Here is a 23,036-nt window from a genome sequence, read left to right as displayed (position 1 = left end):
AGGAGGCTACGGATATCGACAACGTTTTCAAAAGGCTTTTTACAAAGTGGCAGCTGCTGTGACCCACGGTTTGATTTCCTTTGATGCGGAAAGTCAATGCGCTCGTCTCTACTCTCATGTTCAAGGCCGGCCTGGGTGAATATACAACACTGTACTACAGACGGTGAAAATGACATCTGAAGAGTTTAAGATTATTTTTAATCAGGACAAAGCTTCTATTTTCGAACACTGACATTCTGAATCCTGAAAAAAATAATGACACAAATGACAGATCGTGGCCCTTCCAGCCATGCCACCCTGGCCCATTCTTCATCAGTTCTTTTCTTCCTCTCTTTTCAGTCTTTAGTTCTGCCCCTCCTGCAATGTCTGCTTCTCACGAATGTCTCCTGTCTCTTTGTGGGAGAAATAAGGAGGAGAAAATCTCTCCCTGCCAAGCGGCTCCACAGGGCGCACAGTCGCAGCTCGGTGACAGGAATGTGCCTACGAAAATGTCACAGTAATCAGCTGAGAGTCCCACCATATGACAAAGCCAGCCGACGTCAGGGGACCCCCTGAGGAGGCCGCCCATCCTGCAGGTGGGAATTCAGCGGCGCTAGAAAGTCAGGCTCATGGAAGAGTCAGCTCATGTTGCGGGACGCTGCAGTCAACTAAGGAGCAGGAGAAATTTGGCATTGAAAATGGGACTGGCACCTTGGTGATGGTATTTGACTCCAATTAACATTTCAGACGAGGGTGAGTTCCCGTGGAGACGCCACATTAAGAGACACTTATCAGACTGAGTAATTAATGAAGTCATTAGAATTGTAGAATAGTGCATGATTATGGATCCAAACAGTAAGAAAAATTACATAAACAATAGGGCAGGATTTCTTAGCCAAAATATTCCATCCATATGCTGTCATTTAATACCCTCTAAACATTATGTGAATTGAGATTATTTCATTATCAAAAATATGCAGAGACAGGACCACTATCACCCAAATCATATAGCTCGTGTTCTCATTTGTGCATAATTTGCAGAACCCTGAGCAATTTACGTCAACGCAAATCAACGTTTCTGAACTTCTCTTGAACATCAATTACATACATCATCATGCTGCTTTTCGGCAGATATGTCACACACACATTACTGAGAGTTGTACTTGGGCCCAGTTGGACCCAGTTGTGGCCAAAAGTTTAGAGAATAACACAAATCCTGCTCTTCACAAAGTGTGCTGTTTCAGTGTTTTTTTAATTCTTTTTGTCAGATGTTTCTGTGGCGTATTGAAGTATAATTACAAGCATTTTATAAGTTTCAATGGCTTTTATTGACTGTAAAGAGTCAACATTTGCAATGTTGGCCCTTTTTTTGCACTAGCATGCCGTCAAGCAACTTCTGCGTCCAATGGCGACCCATTCCTTCATAATCAGTGCTTGGAGTTGGTCAGAATTTGTGGGGTTCTGTTTGTCTAACCGCCTCTTGAAGATGGACCACAAGTTGACCACAGTTGGATTAAGGTCCAGCGAGTTCCCTGAGCCACTTACTTCTCACTTTGGTCTTATGGCACGGTGCTCCATCAGTTTTGGCTCCATCACCAAACTGTTTTTGGATGGTGGGGAGAAGTTGTGGTCGGAGGATGTTTAGGTACCATTCTTTATACATGGATGTGTTTTTAGGCAAAATTGTGAGTGAGCCCACTCCCTTGAATGAGAAGCAGCCCCACACATGAATGGTCCCAGGATGCTGTTGGTACGAGACAGGACTGATGGTCACACCTGCTGGACTTTCTTGGCACCTTGAAGACGTCTTCACAACACTTGAACCTCCCTCCATGAAGTTTTTGATGATCCAATTGATGATTTTGATGATTTAGGTGTGATCTTTGTAGCAGCAATATCCTTGCCTGTGAAGCCCTTTTTATGCAACGCAATGATATCTGCACGTGTTTCCTTGCAGGTAACCATGGTTAACAGGGTAACTATTAGTACTGGGATTGGTACTTTTTTGTTTGGATAGTGCAATGAGAAAATGGACAATATGAACAGAGCTTTGCTGCACAATATGCAGAAAAATATGATCAATGGGAGTCAGTGTTGATATTATAACTTTATATAACATTGCCCACGTAATATTGAGTAGGTTCCCCATTTGCAAGCAATACAGCCCTGACCATTCAAGGTAAGAACATCACATCCATGACTGAAGGAACGTCCAGTAAGATGTTCAGGGGTGTCTCCATAGAGTAGACTTATTTTTCCAGCAAAGATGCTTGATTGGATTGAGATCACCTCGAACACAATGTTATGTTCCTCTTGCTATTCTTGAACTTTTTTTTTCAAACCCCAGTTACTTTTACTGTGTCCTTGTTCAAATGAAAACTTCCCTGTAAGTAGTGATTGTGCGTTTCTCTGAATAATGGCATCTAAGTAACATCCACATGAATGCGCCATTCCCGAGATTTCCCAGCAGAACACTGTCCGAAAAATAGCACATTCTATGCCAGCTTGTCTTCTTCCCATAGTGCATCCTGGTGCCATGTCTTCCCCAGGAAAGTGACACACACACACAACTTGACAACCACATGGTATAAAAGAAAATGTGATTTATCAGACCAGGACGCTTTCCACTCCTCTAGTATCACAGTTTGGTCCTTAGGTTCAAAGTCACTCACATCACTCACAAAATCTTCCAGAACAAAATGTCTTGCTGTCTAATATATCACACGATTACCCAGTGCCACTGTAATAATCAATGCTGATCTCAATGTTTTTTTATTTTCAAAACTGATGTTACCAATATGCATACGTTCTATATGCAATTTCAATTTCTACAATATGAAGGTTAATAGTGTTTAGTGTGTTTTATCACATTGCTATTGTGACCATTACGAAAGCAATAATCCTCCAAAAAAAAAAAAAAAAAGTGCTACACCGCTACATAACACCATCACTCAAATAAAAGCCAATCAAGCTGTGTGGAAACTATTGCTTTACTGTAAATTTGATAGTGGTTCTCATTAGAGGATCGGCCCCAGGGCGTCCCTAGGGCTCTTCTGCAGTATCTGCTACCCCGGAATGAATGTGCAGCTGTTGCCACGAGCGCACAAACCACAGTGTGTGTGCGAGTAAAGCAATACAGCCTGAGCAACACTGCAACGTTTTTAAAGCTATATCATGATACACAATATACATCTGGATAACTTAAAATTTCATTCACTCGTTTATTGCAAAAAACACCAATATAATGAATTTAAACAAACTCCAGTGTACACCTCTGTATCATACAGGACGGAATGTAGTCACGTGGGAGCGCCGAACTGTTCTGCGGTAAGGAACTAGGACGCTCTGTGCTGCCTATGCAAGGTGTTGGACATGTGGAGAAGGGGCATGAAGAGAAGTATTTTACATGTATTGGTATTGGTATAGCATTATTTTATTAAAGTTTCTGTGTCACATGGCAAGTTTTCAAACTTCTTGAATGGCTTTGGTCATAATATATTGAACTGTCCAGTAGTAAGGCACGCCAAGTACTACATGCATGTCACAGTTGTTCATATTTCTGACCACTAGATATGGGGATAAAGTAAATTGTGTCATCAAAACGTTCCGTGCGTCATGTAAAGTAATCGGTCCTATAGCGATTTGATTCGACCGCATCGTCTTTCCAACACGCATGTGCCGGGAGAGTTTTCTGCATGGGCGGGGGAGCGGCACTCACTGCTGACAGTGGGATTTATACTCAATGGTCAGGATATAGTCACTGCGATACATCGAGTATATTTAATATATTTGCCCACCCCTAGTGAATGAACCTGCTGGGTCTTTTACTGTGTTTTTTGTTTTATTGGCTATTCTGTGTGAGGTTTTACCTACAATTTCATCAGAATCCAGTTTACATTCTCTGTCTTTTACGGTTGCCACGTCACCATATAACCCGGAGCATCTGTGGGCATTTCAAACTGGAATCCTTCACAGGGCATGAGCTGCATGAGCACCTTCGCCTTGTCTCTTCTATTTCACTTTCACAGCCAATCAGGCTGAAAACCGTGTTGTTGGCTGCCATTCATAATTCATCTTCATCTTCATCCCCATCGGTGCGCCGGCCTGCAGCGGTTCCTCCTGCTCGGCGGCTGCAGAAGGGCCTGTCTGCACTACCCCTCCTCCCCTCCTGACAGGAGTCTCGCATCAGCCCCCACAATTCTGCAGTGTGTTGCCCCACGGCAGTCAAACAAGATTACGTCTGACCGAGAGGGTCCTGGGGAAAAGAGAGGTGTGCACCACCCACCCATCCAGCCACAAATACACACAGCAGCTACAAAAATACAGTAATAAACACACACACCTACACGCATTTACACAACTAACACAGTCCAATTTACTTCCTAATGGGGATGGGCACCAAAAGCAGCGTAAAGAACCTGGGACTCTGTCACAGTACTGAACCCATAATGGGCCAAGACTTATAATGGATAATGGATGGTTTTCAGCGAGAGTCCCAAAAGTGGAATTTCATTTTTCAATATCGGGAATGCGATATTCCTGGACTAGTTTCCCCTTGAGAAAACAGCATGGTATTGAAGGGACACTGAACAATGAAAATTTGAACACCCGTTGGGTGTATCGCTGCACTTTTTGTAGCCAGCTAAGAGTTTTTCAGATGTCACTTTGGGGGGCTTCGCCCCTTCGTCCCTGCAAAAACCTAATTTGTGAGCCATCGTGCCTCCACTGCTGGTCTATCCACAGATTTTCCATGATGTGTATACCGAGGGAATGGGATAGCCACGACAAAACCTTTAGTTTGCAGCTCTTGAGATATTCCACTGTAGATTTTAAGGCTATTTTCATGTTGTAGGACAAATCTCCTTTTTTTACAGATGGTGTGAAGTTTGCTTCCAGAATTGAACAGCAGTAATCCAACAGTCTTTCACATAAATTACTCCCAGAGGCAGTTTTCATCCTAGATCCTCGAGCAGATGAATGCAGAACTCGCACATTTCTGCAGGTCTGGCCATGAGCAACTGTTTCAAAAATGCGTCTTTCCGCCCTGAACAGAAAGATGTGTCCAAAATTATTATTAGAACAAAGAAGGAAAGATCCCCATGCAGGATATGCAATGGATTTTGCTACAGCACACAGTGCACACATTAGAATTTGAATGTTTACAAGAGGGCGAGAGCAAGAAGAATGGAAATGAGACAGGATACAGAAGACAAAGGGGAAAGAGATCAGAAAACGATGATTAGAAAATGACCACCGCGTGCCTCATCCTGTCAAATAAGATGCTCCCACATTTACAGAGGCTCTTACATAAGTACTGTAAGATGTCTATCGCTATAATCCCTCATTTGGTTCGCCAGTTTAATAACTCAGAACCCAACTCCCGTCCCTGAGGCCAACTGTCCAATCAGATGCTCCACTGCTCACAGACTATGAACCGAGAGAAGAGCAGTGCCAGTCGATCAGCCACCAATCAATATTGGCCAGATTACACATAAAACGTTCCACTAGTGTTCTAAAGGACTTTTAATGTCCATCAAATCCACTGATATTACATGAATGGCGCATAGGACTGGATATAATGATGCAAGAACAGTTCTGGACAGTTTTAATGACAAGATGAATATAGTGTAAGCCATATTCAGGCCCATTTATAGTCTGTCTACGCATGTTTTCAGGAAGGCTAATGGAATGGTGCACAACCATTCAAGAGTCAAGAGAGTCACAGAGCAGAACACCGCCTCTGCCTTTACCCATTTTTTCACAAATGCACGTTTGGACACAGGATTCTACACTTTGGACGTAAGAAGGGTTTGAAGGGTGCGGCTAGTTCAAGTTCAATACTAGTTCAATAAGTGATTTCCCTCCCATGCATCTCTACTGGGACAAGAACGGATTTTTAAAAGTAAAACTGCAGTGGTGTACATTGCACGCTCTTGCTACCCTGGCAGTGGTGGCCTAGCGCTAAGGACGTGGCCCCGTAATCAGAAGGTTGCGGTTCGAATCCCGATCCGCCACTGATCAAAGCGCCTGTCATGGCTGCCCACTGCTCACCGAGGGTGATGGTTAAAAGCAGAGGACACATTTCGTTGCAGTGTCTCACAATGACAAACACTTCACTTTCACTGGAAGGGGATCCCTCACTGAATTACACCAAGGCTTCTTCTGTTTTTTCACCATGTGAGTTTTCCAAAGAAAGTCTGCATGCATGTAAAGGCCGTTGAGACATACTGTTTGTGATTTGGGGCTAAACAAACATAAATAATTGCTGTTGAAGTACATAAAGCCCTCAGTGTCTTTATGCTACATAATGTGTTACCTAATGTTCAGTTTAGAATTCACAATGAAACAAACAAAAAAAAAACCGTCAAGTTATGGTGCCACAGCCCTCCCATGACCATTAACTCAGCTGCCTGGGAGCATTTTGGATTAAGACGGGTCAGACAGTATTGAATTGGATCAAGACTTTCTGTCGACTCCGACTATGCTGCACTGAGCACATCTAACACATCTAACTCAGTTTTCATTTAAATGTGAGGTAAAAACTGACTTTTCAAATGGGTTTTAGAACATTATTTTTTTTTTTTGGCAGACCATTAGCTATACTTCACAATAAGTCATATTTAAACATCATATTGTTATATATGCAAGCACACACACGTTTCAGTAATATTATTACGTTCTGTAATAATATTACAACTGTAATGGATTACAGTGGAATATCCAAAATTGCAAGACAAATTTTTATGAGGTGCAATTGTTGCAGTTGTACCTAAAAATCTTCTCGGTGGTGGCGGATGGGCCAGAGTGGAATACTTTCACAAACAGAAAGTACTGTCATCAGTTTGAGTTAGTCTAAAAGATAAAAGGAACATTGGCCTTCATTGAAAACAGAAGCAAATATAATTTCAACTGCCACTGACCATATTTTAATTTAGAGATGAATCTACAGGCTGTTTGTGACTGTGCTTTCTGAAGTAGATTCATATTTGACTGCTCTTTTAGGGACGGATGGGCATCATGAGTAATATAGTAATATAATGAGTAATGTAACTAATTACTCCTGGTACCAAGTAGCAAGTTACGTTATTTTTTTAAAAGTAATCAGTGAAAAGTAACTGTATTCGTTGTATTAGTGCACACACACACACTCCCAACACAGCTCAGATTCACACTCATGTAAAGGGAGGACTCAGGAGCACACATACACACACATACACACACACACACACGGTACTCTGGTAAAAACACCTCCATTACCAGGAAGCAGCACGGCTGCAGAGAAAAACGCTTCGAAGCGCGGCGCGGCCCCGGTGAGCGATGTGGGACCCATCCCAACATCTCGCCGCCACAGGGGCCCACTCGCCCGTCCACAGCCGAGACATGAATCATACAAATAGTACAACGGGTAAAACTAGGCCAGGCCAATTTAAACATGATGAAAGCAGAGAGTCAAACAGCCGCCCGTCAACTGACCAGAGATAATTCAGACGCAATTAACACAACAGACACACACACAGCACAGTGAAAAAAATATTCTTCAATAAGCGAGTCCCCCTTTTTTTTTTGCCATAAGCTTCGAAGCGTTCAGCTTTTTCTCTGCAGCTCTACTCTTTTTACCAGAGTACCGTGTGTGTGTGTGTGTATGTGTGCTCCTGAGTCCTCCCTTTACATGAGTGTGAATCTGAAATGTACTTGATGAATGTACTAGATCACCTTAAACCCAGAAAGAACAATTTCCATAAATGTAGCTACCAAAGTGAGAGGCCGTAAAATACCACACTGTTACACGGATTGATCGACATGTCATGAAGTTATTATGGTGTGTAAAGATTCATGTGGATGTTAAATTGACCAACACCACATACCACCTGCCTCAGTGACGATAGAGAAACTCGAATTATTGTATCAGACTAAGTCAGACAAAAACTACATGTAAGCTGAATTACTAGCAAGCTATAGTTGCCACTCAGAAAAATACTGGTTCAATAAGCGATTTCCCTCCCGTGCATCTCTACTGGGACAAGAACGGAATGGAAGTCCATGGAAGCGGCATCGTATGGTGGCACGTAGACAATGTGCCCGGCAATGCTTCAGAATTGGTTTAAGGAACACATCCATGAGCCTCCAAATTCCCCAGGTCTCAATCCAATTAAGCATGTGTGAAATGTGCTGCAGAAATCCAATCCATGGAGGCACTAACAGGACTGAAGGACCTGCTGCTGACGGCCAGACGCCACCGCGTACCTTCAAAGCTCTTGTAAAGCCCACGCCTGAACAGGTCAGGGGAGTATTGGCAGCAATAGGAGGGCCTGAACAATATTAGGCAGGTAGTGGCAGACAAAGGAGTTAAATACTGAAATTAATGAATTGCCTAAATTGCGTTTGAGGATTGTGCCGCCAGCCCTGCATTTAGCCGCCCCAGTAAAACCCACAAAACTCGAACTGAATACTGAATTGAGAGACCTGGAACAGTTGCTCAGTGATAAACACTGGACATGACAATTCTGCTTGAGCCCATTCAGACGAAATCCAATAAGAATCCAATAAAAAACATAGTGACCAGACAAAAAAAGAATTATTTGCCTCCTTCAAATAACAAGAGAGGCTGTCTGGCCGTATCACTAAATTTACAATGAATCACCTCCGGTCACAGAACATCCAGTCCCTGATGTTGCCACCCCGCCCCGCCAGGCTCCAGTGAATTTTGGCTGGTTTGAAGTTTTGTCCCCAGGGGACTAAAGTCGAGGGGTCAGGGAGAGAGAGGGAAAAAGGAAATGAAGTCTGTCAGACCCACGCCGTCCACACCTCCTGCAGTATGAAGGGTGGTCTCTGTTTCTTCACTGCTGTAACAGCACGGTATAAGAGTGGTGTGAACAGTGCTTTCCTGTGCCTTTTAACTGTAGAGATTGGAATGAAAAAAAGCAGGGACATATTAAAAAAAAAGATGGGAATGAGATTTTTTTTTCCCGTCCAAATCAAAGGCCACCTGCTAATGAAAGTGGGGTGTGTGATAATTATTCTGGCCATTAAACGTACGGCCAGTGTAACAGCCTGTTTATTGTATCTCTGCACTGATTGCACTGCATTGTATCTCTGGGGGCAGTGGTGGCCTAGCGGTTAAGGAAACGGTCCTATAATCAGAAGGTTGCAGGTTCGATTCCCGATCCGCCAAAGTGCCACTGAGGTGCCACTGAGCAAAGCACCGTCCCCACACACTGCTCCCCGGGCGCTTGTCATGGCTGCCCACTGCTCACTCAGGGTGATGGGTTAAATGTAGAGGACACTCTACATTTCACTGTGTGCATCGTGTGCTGTGCTGCTGTGTATCACATGTGACAATCACTTCACTTTCTTTCTTTTAGAATTAGAAAGGGTCACCACTAGTCACTCACCGCGTTCTTTTCAATAATTAAAAACAAATGAGGCAAATGGTTCCATCCTGTCTTAAGGTAGTCTGTGAGACAGTCCACGTGGCGAATATAGTGAAAATTAAGCGGTTGTCATTGTGAAACACTGCAGCACAGCATACGGCGACACAATGAAATGTGTCCTCTGCATTCAACCCATCACCCTGAGTGAGCAGTGGGCAACCATGACACGCGCCCGGGGAGCAGTGTGTGGGGACGGTGCTTATGAGACCATATGCTGGTGTGGTTGGCACTGGGTTCCTCCTAATCCACGACAATGCTAGACCTCATGTGGTGTAGTGTCATCAGTTCCTGCAAGACTAAGGCATTGATGCTATGGACTGACCCGCTCGTTCCATAGACCTGAATCCAACTGAGAACATCTGGGACATCATGTCTCGCTCAATCAACCAAAAGCATGTTGCACCACAGACTGTCCAGGAGTTGGCGGATGCTTTAGTCCAGGTCTGGGAGATCACTCAGGAGACCACCTCATCAGGAGCATGTCCAGGCGTTGTAGGGAGGTCATACAGGCACGTGGAGGCCACACACACTACTGAGACTCATTTAGACTTGTTTTAAGGACAATACATTACATACATTGAATTGCGCCATTGTGTAGTGTGTTTTTCCATTTTCATTTTGAGATTGACTCCAAATCCAGACCATCCATGGGTTGAAAAAATTGATTTCCATCGATAATTTCTGTATGATTTTGTTGTCAGCACATTCAACTTTGTAAAGAACAAAGCATTTACTAAGAATATTTCATTCACAGGATGTCTTATTTTTGCATTAAACTCCACAGCACGGTAAAATAAAACAGCTGCATAACTTTTACATTTCGGCAGCTTTTCATTTAACATGATCACACTTCGCCTAAATTTGCCGGACAGGTCACTAGTCCAAGGATGGGAAGTTCACACCAAGTCAGAGACAGGGGACATAAAGTAGTGGTGGACAACTGCTCCATCTCTGACTAAGTGTCACCTATAACGTGAGTGAGAAGAGGTAAGAACTTTTTTTTCTTACAGAATACATCACAAATGGCGCAATAACTCACTACACCGTGCTACTACGAGAAAGGACAGTCCACTGCTAGCTGGTTAGCATGCTAGCAATGTTAGCAACACAGTACATAAATGTCTTTTATATAGCATCACATTATGTAAAACATTTAAACATACTCTGTACCCTTAAAGACTAATGTTTAAATGGGATGTGATAATATGAAATGTTTATGTGATGTGTGCTTATACCATGAAGGCAGATATTTATACTGCTAGAACATGGGAAAAAAAATTCACATGAAAAATGTTCCAAATTTTCTTTTAACTAAAGCGCTTATTATCTAAACGCAAATTCCCAATGTGTACAAGGGGTGTTATGAGTGTAAAGAATGGTGTGAAATGGAGGAGACTTTGTTAATAAAAAAGATCATTAAAGTTATATAAATAACTACACACCAAAATAAACTGGATACATTAAATTTGCCTGCAACATGATGATACTGTAAAAATATGAAAAAGGTTGCGCTTTATGTGAAAATATGTGAAAAGTGTGCTTTTCACGCAACGTTTCTAAGGATCCTCATACCAAAAAAAACTATAAACCAAGCAGCAAGCCTGCTCTGTGTCTCTGGAAACCAGTTTGGATGCACTATGCCACACAAACCACAAAACCTGACCACCGAGGGGCATTCTTTGTAACGGCTGGGTGTGCAGCAGCCATTATTTGTTTCCTCATTTGTACATATTTCACAATGAATAGGACAGTGCACTAGCACAGAAACGGTAACAGTACCAGCACGCACATCTAAACAGAGCTAAAAACCTGTCATTTTGATTAACCCTTTACCTCCGTTCTATTCAACTATACATGTGCAATACATAAAAGTGAAGTGATTGTGAAACACTGCAGTACAGCATACGGTGACACAACAAAATGGGGGGCAGTGGTGGCCTAGCGGTTAAGGAAGCGTCCCCGCAACCAGAAGGTTGCCAATCCCGATCTGCCAAGGTGCCACGGAGCAAAAGCACCGTCCCCACACACTGCTCCCCGGGCGCCTGTCATGGCTGCCCACTGCTCAATCAAGGTGATGGGTTAAATGCAGAGGACAAATTTCACTGTGCTGTAACAATGACTTCACTTTCTAAATGTCTCCTCTGTAACCATCACCCTGGGTGAGCAGTGGGCTTTGCTCAGTGGCACCTGGGCAGATCAGGAATTGAACGGGCAACCTTCTGATTACAGGACCGCTGTCTTAACCGCTAGGCCACCACTGCCCCAACAATACAGACGATGTCTACCCAGCAGTCTATCGATCGTAAATAGCAGCTTGACTCAGCTCCCTGCAGCCTCTGATGGAAGAGTGATGCAGCTTTAATCTCTGTACTTCCAAGCACAGCCGACCCCTGAACAGGCGGTAGAGAGGAAATAAAGTGATGCAGCAAGCACTTTTCTGACTGCATTAAAATGCATGATGGGATATTCAGAGTGTTCATGCCCTGACAGGCCTGATTTAAAGAGAGAAGAGTGTTTTTGCTCCTTTTAGCATATCAATTAATTTGACGTTACAGTGCACCCCACAAAACAAAGTGTTCGCCTGAACGGATATCGACGAGGTCATTAAATGGAAATGTCTGTTTAATGCAGCTTTTATTTTTAATTTACCTGAATGTGCACAAAAATAAATGAATTATGAGGAAATTTTCTTTCCTTTCTTATCTACCTCAAATTGTGTTGTGGTTCCTGATTCAAATCCCAAGGTGGCCACTGAGCAAAGTGAAGTGATTGTCACTTGTGATACATTGCAGCACAGCACACGGTGCACACAGTGAAATTTTTCCTCTGCATTTAACCCATCACCCTGAGTGAGCAGTGCTCACTGCTCACCAAGGGTGATGGTTAAAAGCAGGGGACACATTTCATTGTGTCACCATGTGCTGTGTATCACAATGAAACTCACTTCAAGTAAAGCTCTTCTCATACATACACTGTATAATGTAGTAAGAGTATATTTTAGTAAAGACACCAACAAATCATTACCTACACAGATGAACACATTTACATGGTAAAGTAAATTATAAATACCCCAAAAGAACATGGTGGCATGTCTTACAAAACCAACACCAAAGCTGCATGGCGGCTCAATAACCAGCTCTCAGTAATCAGAGCTGCACACTCCGGACGTGCAGCGGAGGAAGGGCCGCGGCAGTCCGGGTGTAAGCGAGTGCAGCAACAAGCCATCCGTCACCCATGTCCGTTCCATCCAGCCTCGCCACTGGAAGTTGGCAGTGCGTTACATCACATAATTCAATTACAAACGAATCAGTGACTCGGTCCCTCGTGAGTTCGGCTCCCGTTCGGAATTGAAGTGCCTGTGCTCACGGGATAATGAATCCGTATCTTTTCCGTGTCTGGAGCACAATGTCAACCTCTACCGATGCGCCATCATTGCTCATTAAATGCTTTTATGTTTTGGAACTATGCGCTTTGGGAAGACGTTGTCAGAGAGAGGAGCTTCGGAGAGCTGAGACAAAAAAATGCCTGAATAAGCTAAGCGTATGAATGCAATTCACTATGAGGAATTCAAATTTAATAAATAGTTTTTATTTCTGCTTTGCCACAAGACATATTGTGAAAAATGTTCTCAATTCCACAGATTTTAACATGAATTTACCGCCGTCTGCCTGATTTGGGGTCTCTGGGTAGGGAGGACAGGCTCATTGCACAGCGAGGTACATAGAACCATTCCATCTTAGTGAAAGAAAAATGATAATTACGAATGCTAATTACTAATTAAAATGCAATTAAGCATATATGGCATGTATCTGGGTGGTAGTAGCCTAGTGGGTAACACACTCGCCTGTGAACCAGAAGACCCAGGTTCAAACCCCACTTACTACCATTGTGTCCCTGAGCAAGACACTTAACCCTGAGTTGCTCCAGGGGGACTGTCCCTGTAACTACTGACTGTAAGTCACTCTGGATAAGGGCGTCTGATAAATGCTGTAAATAATAAATGATGTATTAATCACACTCTAGACAAAGGTTCAGAAGAGTAAATATGTTGGTTATCAGTTATGAAAAGTTCACGAATAATCATTTCATAATAAGATGGGAGACCAAATTTCTAATTAACAAAAATGGTACAAGCTTAGCAAAAAAATGTCGGTTTAATTCCAACTATGGAAAGGCGATCATTGTGGACTTCAGGAAATCATGTCCACTCACCATAAATGGTTCAGCGGTGGAGACTGTAAAGGACACCAAGTTCCTCTGTGTTCCTTCCCCCACCCATCCTCACCACTTTCTACAGAAGCACCGTGGAGAGCATCCTGACCAGCTGCGTCACTGTCTGGTACGGCAGCTGCAACACTTCTAACCGCAAGCGCCTACAGAGGATGGAGAAGACAGCTGAGAGCATCATTGAGGTTCCTCTCCCCCGACTACTGGACACATTCCACAAACGCAGCACCGTGCAGGATCCCTCACACCCCTCACATGGACTCTTCACACTCCTGCCCTCCAGAAGAAGGTACTGCAGCATCAGATCATCCATCCAACTTGCACACTGTGCTGCTATATTATTACCATTATTATCATACTAGAATATTATGTCATATTATTACTATTATTGTTGTCACTATCATGATACACTGGATATACTATATATACAACATTTTTCCACATACTGATATATTATTGTATTAGTGCTGCTTGTCTCGACCGGCACTATATTGGACGGCACACAATGCCCTTTGTCATGATTTTGTGTCGTGTGTTATTTTAAATTTCCAATCTTGTCTCTCTTTGTACTTGTACATGGTGAGATTATAAAAAAGTCACACTTTTTACAAATCAGAATATAAGGCATTATATAAATTAAGAAGCTTTAATTGATATCTATAATTTATATATTTTAGCCCACAGTTGAGTGGGGGACGATAAAAGTTCTCAAGGTGGGGACCCAATCCATGTGTGAAAATGATGTCTCCTGTCCCTTAAAGCCTTCTTTCACAACTAGGAATCCCCATGAACTCCCTTCTTTGCTCCCTTCGTACCCTGATGCTGCCACCACTCTGGAACAGGGTCAGTCTGGACTCTTCAGTCCACACAGCTGTTACATCCTGCTCAAATTCTCCATGCATGGTGCATGAGGACATGCTCTTACCTTCACTCGTAAGCAGAGTTTACTGTTCATGGATTAAGACTAGTCCTAGATTAAAAGTGTTTCTGAGTGGGGAACTTCACTGAAGTTCTCCTCTCAGCCTGGTAGTAGCCTAATGGTTAACACACTTATCTTCAGATCATCTTCAGTCAATTTTCAGTGGTGGCCTAACGGTTAAGGAAGCGGCCCCGTAATCAGAAGGTTCCACTGAGGTGTGACTGAGCAAAGCACTGTCCCTACACACTGCTCCCCGGGCGCCTGTCATGGCTGCCCACTGCTCACCAAGGGTGAGGGTTAAAAGCAGAGGACACAGTTCGTTGTGTCACCATGTGCTGTGCTGTGCCTTCACTCGTGCTAATCCCTGTTACATTGTGTCCCTGCCAGCCATGATGTTTGACACTCTGTCTGGTGTGTAAACTACGGCGGAGTTTGTGCATTGGCGGCTGAGACGCGTCCACCTTGACCGGCAGTGATCTGCTCAGTGTTTACGCGACAACGCTGGAGTTCTCCCACAACGTCTGTTGCGTCTCACATTTAAGGCAGGAGATCGGGGACGTGCACAGAGAGATGGAACGGGCACAGTTTTTCTCCAGATCCAGGATTTAAAGCAGCTGTTGCTTCAGTAATCCCTTTACATGAACCCTGTTCGCGCCAGCACTCGATGGATCAGGTTCCATAATACTTTATTAAAAATGAACTATTTTCACCACTAAAAACACACACAAGCTCCTGCTTACGCACAAATCAAGACAAGGAAATCTGAAAGCAGAACAATGCTCGCCTCCTAAACACACACACACACACACACACATTCATGTTGCTCCTGTGCCAACATGAAAAGTGCATGTCAGCCTTTGGAATGAGTATGCAGATGAACACCACAGCACTGCATATGACAGTAATTACCAGCAGTGCGACATGCGGCGATTACGTTCTACATCCAGGTGCATGTGGGACAAGCGAACTGAGGACTTCTGAGAGGTCAGAAGTCAGGTAACCAGCGAAGATCGGAAACGCCAGGCACGTTGAAGCAGGTGCATGAATCTGTAGAATGAAAATGAAAGATGCAGAAGGTGACTAGACGGGTCTGTTCGGCCACGCAGAGGACGTGGGAAAACGACACGGCAGCAGCCATTTAAAGGAGGTGATGGTCGAAGTTGCGGGATTCTCTGTGGTCGTCTCAGAGGGGATCCGCAGTTAAAACGTTGCTGAAATGTTCTTGCAATGTTTTTATATATAATAAGCCGCACTTCGACAATTGTGGTGCACACTGTATTAAAATCTTCACATTACAGTTCCGTTACGATGTAAAGAAAATTCGATCGTGAGGAAAACGCAACGCAGTTACAGTCGGGGGACAAAGTTTTTAAAGGGCGATCGCGGACGCTTACCCGTCACCCCCGCCACCGTCCGTCCGTCCGTCCGTCCGTCGGGTTCGGAGTAAGAAAGAAACCCCAGGCAGGTACGGCGGGTGTCGCCTGCCGCACCGAACACGTGTTTATTGTCGCCGTCGCTGGAGACGCTGGCGGTCCTGGTGGGCGGGGCGGCTCGGGAAGCGACACGGCGTCAGACGGAACGTGTTGCTCGGTCGCGCGTTCGGTGCCGATTTCGGGCCAAGTTGGTTGTATTCGCATATCGGTCCTAATTGCGCGTTATGACGTGCACGGCGCAATGGCGATTAAGTTTGCGACATATATATGACATATTATTATGTATCGTCGCTTTTTCTGAAACCTTGTTAAATTCATATATATACATTTATATACGACGGTGACTCGGGAACAAGTGGGAACACGAGGCTGGAGAAAAAGTGCAGAAACCGTAATAAAAGGGTACTTATTACATAGATCGAGAGTGTGTTGTAAATTCCAAATAATTCATATTTGAATTGTCTTTATTCAGAACGACTGGACCAATTATGTTTTTAGACTTGTAATTAGCTTCTTATAATTACAAACCTGGCATAAAAGAAATGCCTCGAAGCGTCATTTCTGCCAGTCATCTGTAAAAAAAAAACTGTAACTCATTTGCACACCTTCACCCTACCAGTTACACATATTTTATGTTAAAGACGTAAAAGTGTAATATATGGTTATGTTTGCAATATTTGCATATTGGCTCATTGTATACTTGCAACATTTGCAATACTGTGGTCTGTAGCAGTTGCAGAAAGCATTTCACTGCATATCATACCGTGTATGACTGTGTATGTGACAAATAAAATTTGAATATGGCGTGAGACTGAAACGTTTTATATGTTACGTATTGTTGTAAATTTTTTTTATCGTGGACGAGGCCGTGTCTGTGTTGGTGCGCGGGATCTGCTCACGACTTCCTGACGGTTTACAGCGCCCCCTGGCGACGGACAGGTGCGTCACAAGTATAAAAAAAGGCTGCAATGACGTCATTCACGCTTATTTTTCTTTACCTGTAACTTTTTTTTTAATACAGGTATATGGTTTTGAAAGACAACATGACTTATGTGAAAAGTGAAGTGAACCTTCTGCTTTGAAACTTCACCCTTAGTGAGCAGTGGGCAGCTATGAAAGGCGCCCCAGGGAGCAGCGTGTGTGGGGACCGTGCTTCACTCAGTGACACCATGGCAGTTTGAGATTCGAACCGACAGCCTTTCAGTTGCGGGTTTACTTCCTTACCCGCTAGGCAAACCACTGCCCAAAATCAATCAACTAATTTGTCAAGAAATTTCTATTTATTCAAGAGACAAAAAAATGCTCAGGCTGCACATTCTGAAAATGTTGTATATCCTGACATTCCTATCTGCTGACATTTCAGCACAGCTTAATCATCCACAATCACAAAAAGGCCCTATACTGCTGGTTTATTCCACAATTTTTAATACATTTCTGCTTTGTATTTTATACACACTTTACATTAATCTAATCTAAATGGAATTTAATTCAAGTAACAATCTTATAAACGCTTCAGTTGTAGAACATGACCACAGCTCTTATCCTGTTCTTTTGGTTCTACTCATAAAAAATCCAGACACAATGAATAATAATAAAAATAATAAAAAAGGAATCAAGACCTGTCACTTAATAATTACAGAATCTATGAATAAATAATGTCCAGTGCTTATAACTTCATTGCCCCATTATCGCCCCAAAACCCTCACCTCACTGTCCACAGTAGCAGTTTTCCAGTAATCCAAATCAGACCAGTGGGCTTGTACCCCGAAACACGTGGCTTGTAATAAGAGAGGCTGCCTGGTGGAGAGCAGTGTGGTGAAACACACGTGTATTAAGAGTCCATAACGGTTACAAAATAGAGTCTCATTATTCCAGTGGAACTTTCATTAAAATAAACGATCAACTAAACCAATGCTTACAGAATCTATTACTAAAATCATTCTTAGATAGAAATCATCTGAAAACGATGGATGTAAAACACCTCTCCAAAAATACTGTAACAGACCCTGAGAATACTGTAACACATGAGGAACGTTCTCATCATTATGAATGTGAAGTGGTTGGTTTTGTCGTTGAAAGGCTCAGTGGCACCTTGGCAGTTCAGGATTTGAACCTGCAACCTTTTGATTATCCAGAATCCAGCAAAAAAAAATATATATATATATATATATATTTTGTGGTGATAGGCAACCCTGTCCATACAGCACAGAATCATTCATTAATAGACATCTTTCCTTCAATACCAAATGTAACAAAGAAAAAAAAGTGGAGTTTTGAGTGGAGTTTGGTCTAGCTGGCCCCCTGTTGAAGGTTCGACTCGTAGTTCTCTTGACAGATGTGGACGCGCTGGGTGAAGTAGGCGGGGTCTGATATGGCTCGCAGCAGGTCGGTCTGCACCAGGCACAGGTCGTACAGCTCTGTCGTGGAGGCAGTGCGCGTCTGAGAGCCGCCTGGGTCCAAAAACAGCTGAAAGAATATTACATACGATGACACTACAAGCCATGAACAGGTTTATCTACAGTCCCTGACTAAAGTCTTGTCGCTTATCTATTTTGTAGAAACACCTGCTATTAACCTGACTTTTAATTAATCAATTGGTGTTAGAAATAGCCCGTATGAAAAGCTAAACCCTACAAATGATGCTTAATGCATTGAAATGAATTAGTTTCACTGAAAAAAGATTTATCATTTAATAAAGACAGAAATGTCACATTTTGTCAAGACAAAAGTTTTGTCGCCTATACAGAAATTGAACAAATTTACTGCAAATACAAAAATGTCAGCAAATTAAGTAGTGGTGCTGTGAGATCCAAATTTAATATCTTGTATGACTTCCATGAGCTCGAAGGACTGCATTCATGCGGTTTGGTAAGGATTCATACATTAGAAATATATTTCAGCGCCACTTGAGGTCAATTTGTGCACAAGCGACAAGACTTTTGTCTTTACGGGGGCTGTAAAACATGGGTGCAACTTCAATAGTGTAAGATGAACCTAAAACACAACATAAAGCATTATTTAAGACCTGAAATGATTTAAGCATGCCTGAAATAAAGCATGGATTTGCAAGGGCTGTAAAGTGAAGTACTCTCTTTTTTATTATTTTTATTAGTGAAGTTGTTCAACATTCTTAAAGAGGACAAATGTCAGAACGCTCATATTTAGGCTCTTGGCGTACCTGCGATCCCACAAACTGCCCATTAAACCAAAACCACTCAGGCTGCGTGTCTCAGAAAGCCAGAAAGGACTGGGTGAGCCGTGGCTCATCGCTAATTATAGAAAAAGCTCAGCGCTACGGAGCTTCGTCCTCTGGCTAGTATGGCCATTAAGGGCACCGGGTACTGTCTTGACATGAGGAATGTTGGTCACCCGTTAGCACGGTCGTGGTTCTGATTGAAGTTTATATTAATATGATTTAATTACAACTCTGTAGTTTTACCGTCCATATACCAGAAATGAGCATAGCAAATCTGGGTCGTTAATCATGGATGAAGAACACAGACCTTAGGATGGACGATGGTGTCCTCGTCGTTTTGGCGAATGTTGTCATCGATGAAAATATGCTGCACAGTTCTATCAAAAGGGTCAACCCAGAGCGGCTTCCCACCTAATATGGAGTAGGTATTACGCGCCCACCTGTAATCGAAATAATAAAGCATAAAGAAATGATATCAGTTCAAATCCAGACCTTGTTCTCAGTCCTCTACGCAAGCTGCCGGTTCTGGTTAAAATGATTAGTCCTTAATTGACTCACTCAAACGTGCTGATGTTGAAACAACGGTAGAATGAACTGGGGTCAAGAGAGAAAAAGTTCAAAGGTGAGGTCGCCGAGTTCAGCCACCCCTCCATTTGTGAGTCGTGAGTAAAAACGCTGACAGCAGAACAAATTAGGAATAAGAGCCAAAAAGAAAAGTCCTGATGTCAAATGTAAGTGCCTGTTGAAGGTATTTTAGGACCTCAGTGACGGGTCCCACACCTCAGCGTAGGGTTGATTTCATATCTGTGTATTCAGTGGGCCAGAAGCACTGCCTTTCATCAGTGTATAGAAATCATTTCACCCAAACAGGCGAATTGTGATTAAGATGTTTCATTCATTTGATTTTAGGAGCCTGTGGACACATTTCGTTTCGCTTCCCTCACCAGTCAAAGTGGTCCTGGAACCCACACAAGCCCTGCATGGAGCTGAAGTACTGGTAGAGCCCTCGCTCCCCATCCCGGCTCGACAGTCGCTCGTCCCCACACGTCAGAACGGCCCCCTTAGCGCTGCAGCGGATCCGGCCAGCCGTCTCCCTCACGCCGAGCTGCAGGGAACACGGAACGTTCTACACCATCAAATGTTACTGAAGGCTAGAGGGCGGTTCCTATTCAGGTTTAACACCTCACAACAAGACCAGCTTTTTTGTAACAAAATGTGTCCTCTCCATTTAACCCTTGGTCAGCCATGAAAGGCGCCTGGGGAGCAGCGTGTGGGGACAGTACCTTGATCAAGGGGACCTGAGTGGCACCATGGCGGCTCAGGCTACCCCTGGGCCACTCCGCCCTGTAAGTGACTGACTGCAGCTTCCAGGCCGTGTCACAGGGAATACAGTCCATCATTTCGGCAAACTCTGCTGGTCTATGCTATCAACCTATTGTCCCGCACAAAGCTTGTTTTCTTTGACTTGCGTCACAGCTTTAGACAATAAAGAGCCATTTTGCAGCCTTGGATTAGCAGAGCAAGAAAGACTAAAGACGCATAAAGACGCTTTTATGGTTGGAAGTTGTTTATGATGAGATTATGGCAAATGGACACATTTAAAAGAAACAAATCTATTTCCTGTTGAAGTCGGAATGAGAAGCGGGACGCAACCACCTGGAATAGAGAGCGATTTCCGCAGCCGCAGCATGTGATTTGCATTCAGCCAATGCTGCAAATTGCCAAGCATGCAAGCACCACCCACTCCATCACACAACTGCTTCACTGTTCTTCCCCAGTGGGTTGTGAAGGCACAGTGGGCATCTGTGTGTGCGGGGTGAACCGTGAGACGCTAAAACAGCATTTTTAGTTGAGGACAAAGCATAAGTCTTGGCAAATAAGATTATTTGGATAAAGGTGATTGTCATTGTGAGACACTGCAGCACAGCACAGGGTGACACAGCAAAATGTGTCCTCTGTATTTAACCATCACCCTTGAATGAAGCAGTGGGCAGCCATGACAGGCGCCGGGGAGCAGTGTGTGGGGACGGTGCCTTGATCATGGGGACCTCAGTGGCACCTTGGTGGTTTGGGATTTGAACCCACAACCTTCCAAATACGGGTCCTTACCTGCTAAGCCACCACGGCCAGGACTCACCTTCAGCGCAGGGAGATCGGGGAAGAGCGGGTGCGAACCCTCAACCAGAGCTCTGTGAACCGCTCGGAGAACTCGAGGCATGTCTGTGCCAAAGGTGCGGAACAAGACGGCAAACTCCCGGCCCTCAGACGAGAGGTCCTGCAGCAGCGTGAAGAAGGAAGGGAGGATCCAGTGGTAGACTCTTCCGTCCTCGCCCCTGACAGAGAACTCGCAGTCTTCCGGAACATGCGAAGGCCAGCGCAGCAGGGACAGGTGCTCTTCGAGGACGGCCCGAAACTTCCTCCCCGGCCCTGTGCTCGTGAAGCCCGCCACCCGGCCGAACTGGCCGTAGTAGCTTACCGCGCCCTCGCAGGGTGGGAACAAGGATGGGGAGTCGCACACCCACTCCCACTTACCTTCGAAAGTGAGGAGGAAAAAATGAACAATATTCTCAATATTCATGCAGATCACAAACACACACATCCAGAACACTGTAGTATTTCCTTATGAGCAATATATGTGTGTGTGTATCTATATTTTCACCCTGTATACACACATAAGCCGATATGTTTTTATGTATACATATACAGACATATTGTCTATTAACTTTCTGCCGCGATAATGTGAATTTCCCACTCGTGGGACTAATAAAGGAACGTTCCCCGTCTCTGGTCCCTTCAGAAGACCTGCCTTTGGTAATCCGTCCCCACGTCACCGTGGACAGGAAAGCCTCCAGCGCCGCGACCGTCCCCTGCCTCGTCACCGCGTCGGACACCAGGATGGTGTTGTTAAGGTCGACGTGAAGCAGCAGCTTTCGGTGACCGCGGGGACAGGGACGGCCCGTGTCCCCGGCCGGACAGCTGCTGTCGGACATCTCTTGGAGGCTGCAGTGTGCGCCGCTGACTGGACGTTTGTGGGAAACTTCACTGCGGATAAGAAAACAGCCGGAAACGTCGGACCTGCGAAGCTCTGAGACAAAAGAAACCCTCTAAAACGGAGAAATTTACCGCTTTCCACGCGTCGGGTGGCTTCAGCCCGCAGAAAAGCTCCGGAGTGACGCGGACATGGCGACGGCGACGACGGAGAGACCTCCAGACATGTCAACATACCGGTTCCAGCTGCAGCAGCAACCAGAACACCTCCCGCTCTCAGCGTAGAAGAAGCGCGAACGGCGCGTCTGTGTCGAGTAGCGACACCTACCGGCCACAACAATATCGGAGGACCAGCGAAGCTGGACTTGCAAATCCGCGACTGGGAACCACGGGTCTGGAGCGTGAATCCAGCCACAGGCCCTGGTTTTAGGGCTTCACGGGCAGCTACTGAGACTGATTGTCCAACACGGCTTCACAACTGACTCAGATGGAGGGAAGACTGGGGATGGGGAAAAAAAAGGCTTCTATGGACAAGTTGAAGGGACATGCTGCTTTGTTTTTTTTTTTTTGTTTTTTTTTACAAACTACGGGAATGTGCTATGGTTTATTTCCTTTGATTGAAAGAAGTGTTTCACATAATGATTAGCAAGTTCTTTCCAATAAGGACTATCAGGTCACACTACAAAGAGGACATTTGAAAGACCCTGGTCAACATATAATGTGTCCCCTGTAAGACTAAGAAGAGCATATGAGGAATAAAAACATTATCCTTAAGAATTACATCCTCCTGTTATTCTGACACCGGGTTGCAGTATGCAGTCAGTCACCATACACGCAGACAATGAATATAAACTTCAGCTTCA

At 44.1% G+C, this 23,036-nt stretch overlaps 2 protein-coding genes across 5 annotated transcripts in view; both read right to left on the bottom strand.

Annotated features, from left to right (window-relative positions):
- klhdc8b (kelch domain containing 8B) overlaps positions 1 to 16,143 on the bottom strand; it is a 96,830-nt gene extending 80,687 nt beyond the window's left edge. For 3 of the 4 annotated variants that reach the window (XR_003751075.1, XR_003751076.1, XM_028994313.1), the window contains exon 1: positions 15,951 to 16,143. The gene's annotated coding sequence lies outside the window, so the exon portion shown is untranslated. Of the gene's footprint in view, positions 1 to 15,465; positions 15,604 to 15,950 lie in introns of all 4 variants that reach the window. The other variant, XM_028994314.1, reaches the window with a different exon arrangement.
- A 1,107-nt stretch (positions 16,144 to 17,250) lies between these two features.
- On the bottom strand, positions 17,251 to 22,455 carry LOC114798395 (uncharacterized). The gene is made up of 6 exons (XM_028994072.1): positions 22,309 to 22,455; positions 21,992 to 22,227; positions 21,323 to 21,717; positions 20,130 to 20,290; positions 19,493 to 19,625; positions 17,251 to 18,455 (listed from the first exon to the last, which is right to left on the bottom strand). Exons 2-6 carry the CDS (start codon positions 22,173 to 22,175, stop codon positions 18,279 to 18,281), a joined length of 1,050 nt encoding a protein of 349 aa, XP_028849905.1. The 5' UTR covers positions 22,176 to 22,227; positions 22,309 to 22,455; the 3' UTR covers positions 17,251 to 18,278.
- Positions 22,456 to 23,036: the final 581 nt, after the last annotated feature.

The sequence above is a fragment of the Denticeps clupeoides genome, chromosome 10 (genome assembly GCF_900700375.1).
Source record: "Denticeps clupeoides chromosome 10, fDenClu1.1, whole genome shotgun sequence".
In the NCBI taxonomy this organism is placed as follows: Eukaryota; Metazoa; Chordata; class Actinopteri; order Clupeiformes; family Denticipitidae; genus Denticeps; species Denticeps clupeoides.
Note: the sequence above shows the minus strand (reverse complement) of the source record. Positions and strands in the feature narration are given on the sequence as shown.

What these genes read in the sequence shown, in the direction of transcription:
- LOC114798395 (XM_028994072.1), bottom strand. Translation starts at nt 22,175, where the DNA reads ATGTCCGACAGCAGCTGTCCGGCCGGGGACACGGGCCGTCCCTGTCCC. An exon ending in GTGGGGACGGATTACCAAAG is followed by an intron (nt 21,718 to 21,991) that starts GCAGGTCTTCTG and finishes TCACTTTCGAAG; the next exon opens with GTAAGTGGGAGTGGGTGTGC. An exon ending in ACACCATCGTCCATCCTAAG is followed by an intron (nt 18,456 to 19,492) that starts GTCTGTGTTCTT and finishes ATATTCTTTCAG; the next exon opens with CTGTTTTTGGACCCAGGCGG.